Below are 3037 nucleotides of genomic sequence, written 5' to 3' on the forward strand. Positions count from 1 at the left end.
TGCCGGGCTTGGGGAGGGGCCGTAGCGCTGCAGAGAGCCCGCGGATGCGGAGGACCTCGGCGCGGGCTGGGTCCCCGCCTTCCGTGATGCTGCGTCCCCCCAACCCCGCTGGAGGGCCCTGGGGTCCCCGCGCTCTCGGCTCCGGTCCTCCTGAGCGGTCACGCCCGAGGGGACACCCCTCTTGGCTGGTTCCCAGGGCGAGAGGCGCTGAAGGCCCAGGGGCTGTAAGGGGACCACACCCCCTTCTCTGCACCCCCCTGGGCGGCAGCCGCGGGAAGGGCAGAGCGGAGGTCCCCGTGCGGCCGCAGGGCGGGGGGGCACACGCGTCACTGTAGGTCCAGCAGGCCCAGGACCGTGAGGACAGCGCGGGCCAGTGGTGTCGGGGTGGGCAGGTCACTGCTGGCCTGGGGGCCTGGATGACCATCGGGAGACCCCAGAAAACGGGCGCCGGTGTGAGCCCCCTGCTCTGGAGGGGGTGGTCCAGAGGCAGCGGCCACAGACCCTCAGGACCAAGGCTGACTGGGCCTCGAGCCTCTAAGTCAGGCGCCCAGAGGGAAGCTTGTTGAGTCCGCAGGGACGGTGGCCAGCCCTGAAGTTGTCTACTGCGGCCCTGTCTGGTCGGTCTGAGCCATCCAGGGACAGCTTTGCATCTCAGAAGCAATTTCTATTTATCTAGAAGCTGGAAATCATGCGGTGACCAGCACTTCAATGGGGGCTGCCCCAAGGGAGACCACAGGTCTGAAGACAGAGGGTACCACTATGGGCACCACAGCCCCCCAGCAGCTGCTTCCCAGGGAGGAGGGCGGTGCATCCTGCCCTAGGAGAGGGGTCTCACCAGTGTAGACAGAACACTCAAGGTGGGAGGGCGGGTCATATCCTAGGAGTGAGATCTCACCCAGTGTAGACATAACACCCAGAGCGGGAGGGCAGGTACTGCCCTAAGAGTGAGGTCTCACCTGGTGTAGACAGAACACTCAGGGTGGAAGGGCGGGCCCTGCCCTAGGAGTGAGGTCTCACCCGGTGTAGACAGAACTCTGGAGTTGTGTCCTGATCCAGTGGTTAGTGTATCAGAAAAGGGGGAGCCTGGCCGCAGTGCTCTGGCTGGCTCTGCTCGGCTGTGTGAGTGTCAAGCCTCGAGGCCCAGAGCCTTCTGCGCCCTGGTGTCATGTGGGGTTCCGTTGGGCAGGATGCTGACGTCAAAGCCCACCCCTGTCTCTCCATCCAGGCAGCCCCTCTGTGGGGACCCCTCCCCATCCTTCTTCCTCACCTGGAGTCAGCCTGAGGTCTAATCTCCCAGATCCGCCCTGGCCCTGTGGACAGAGGGCCCTGCAGCAAAGAGTCTGGCCACCTACCCCTCCCCATGAGGCAAGCCTTCCCAAACCTCCCATCCGACCGGGGACCCAAGTCTCGGACCCCAGGGCCCTGGGGCCAATCTGTGTGAGGGGAGGGACAGGGTGACCCCGCCCAGCTGCCCGTGGTCATCCCCTGATGCCTGGGACCCACATGGCCCAACAACCCTGCCCCTTAGAACTGGATCCTGGGCTATGAAGATGGGAATCCAGGGTGTAGACACAGGGAACCTCAAGCAGATGGCGCTTCTTGAAAAGCGCTGTGGATGAAAATGTTCCAGGAACCATGAACAAAATCTGGTAAAATGCTAGGTGGTCCTCTGCCCCTCCCTCGGGGAAGGTGCCTCCTCAGCTCCTGGGGCCCTGGGGAGCGGGTGGTCTCCAACCACACCCAGAGGGGCTTTCATCTTCCTGAGGAGGTGGTGGTCTCCCACCCTCCGCAGCTTGTGCTGAACCAGCCCGAGCGTCACGTCCAGAGATCTAATGGCACCGCAGGAAAGGGTCACTGGGGGGACCAGGACCCCAGGGGTCGGCTGGCCCCTGTGCCCCACCACCCTCCCCTGCACACCCTCAGCTCAGCGGGACACTATGTGGCTGCTGCCTCTTAACTCTTGTTTTATTGAAGTGTAACACACATACAGAGTGCCTGGGACACACGCGGTCAGCTCGGGGGGTGGCCATGGCATGAGTTTCCATGACACCAGGACTCACTGCGGAGATGCAGCATGGAAGCAGTACTGTCGGGGTGGCCGGGGGCAGGGGTCTCTGCTCACCAGGCGCCCGGGCAGCCCCCCTGGAGGGGGTCCCCAGGGGAGCGACGGGAGGCACCGCCCTTCATACCCACGGGGAGCGGTCGGGGCTGAACTTGCACAGGTACATTATCCAGAGGACGCAGACGGCCAGCGAGACCCAGATCCAGACCTCTTCGTAAGGGTCAAAGCAGAAGCCCTCGGCCCAGCAGAAGCCCTCGTCCCCGGGGGGCGGGGGTCGGAACCTGGACGCACGGGGTCCTGGCTGCTTCCGCTTCTTGGACGAGCCCTGGGGCGCCAAGCCATCGCCTTGAGGGCCCCTGGCCTTGCGCCCGGAGCTCTTGCTTTGGATGATGCTGAAGACAGAGAAGGGGACGGTGACGGAGCCCTCGCCGAGGGGCACCCAGCCGCCCACGTCGGTCCCCGGGAGGCACTCACGGCCCTCGGCAGGGGGGCCGCCGCCGCCAGCCACCTGCCCTTTGCCTTCGGGGCCACTGGCAGAGGAGGCCGCCACTCTGCCCTCGTAGGCGAACATGAAAGGGAAGGTGAGGGAGCCGTACACCAGGTCGAACGCGTCGGCGTCTTCCAGGAGCACGTCGGTCAAGGAGGAGGGGAAGGTGACCGAGCCCTCCCCGTTGTCCATGAGGCCGACGATGTAGGTCATGGGCCGCGGGCTGCCTCCAACCGGGACAAGCCTGGTGCTGCTGGACGGGGCACCCCAGTCGGCACCCTCGTCCTCGCCCTCGCCCTCATCCCCGTCCTCGTCGGGTTCAGAGACACAGCCGAGCCCTTGGTAGATGAAGCCTGTGGTTGCCTTCGCGCCACTGAGCAGGAGCCCCTTGCCGTGGAAGACGGGGGCTTTGATGTTCACCGGGAAGCGTCTACCCTTGGACGTGGCCTTGGAGTTGGCGGGCAGGTAGAGGGAGCCCCTGCCGATGA

At 65.1% G+C, this 3037-nt stretch overlaps 1 protein-coding gene across 1 annotated transcript in view; it reads right to left on the bottom strand.

Annotated features, from left to right (window-relative positions):
* Nucleotides 1-326: 326 nt before the first annotated feature.
* RTP5 (receptor (chemosensory) transporter protein 5 (putative)) overlaps nucleotides 327-3037 on the bottom strand; it is a 5533-nt gene continuing 2822 nt past the window's right edge. Inside the window, exons 6-10 of the mRNA XM_010850837.1 lie at nucleotides 2190-3027; nucleotides 2061-2086; nucleotides 1741-1829; nucleotides 836-877; nucleotides 327-466 (exon numbers count right to left, since the gene is read on the bottom strand). Of these exons, the coding sequence (XP_010849139.1) occupies nucleotides 327-466; nucleotides 836-877; nucleotides 1741-1829; nucleotides 2061-2086; nucleotides 2190-3027 (1135 nt within the window). The remainder of the gene's footprint in view (nucleotides 467-835; nucleotides 878-1740; nucleotides 1830-2060; nucleotides 2087-2189; nucleotides 3028-3037) is intronic.

The sequence above is a fragment of the Bison bison genome, unplaced genomic scaffold (genome assembly GCF_000754665.1).
Source record: "Bison bison bison isolate TAMUID 2011002044 unplaced genomic scaffold, Bison_UMD1.0 scf7180017851489, whole genome shotgun sequence".
Lineage (NCBI taxonomy): Eukaryota > Metazoa > Chordata > Mammalia > Artiodactyla > Bovidae > Bison > Bison bison.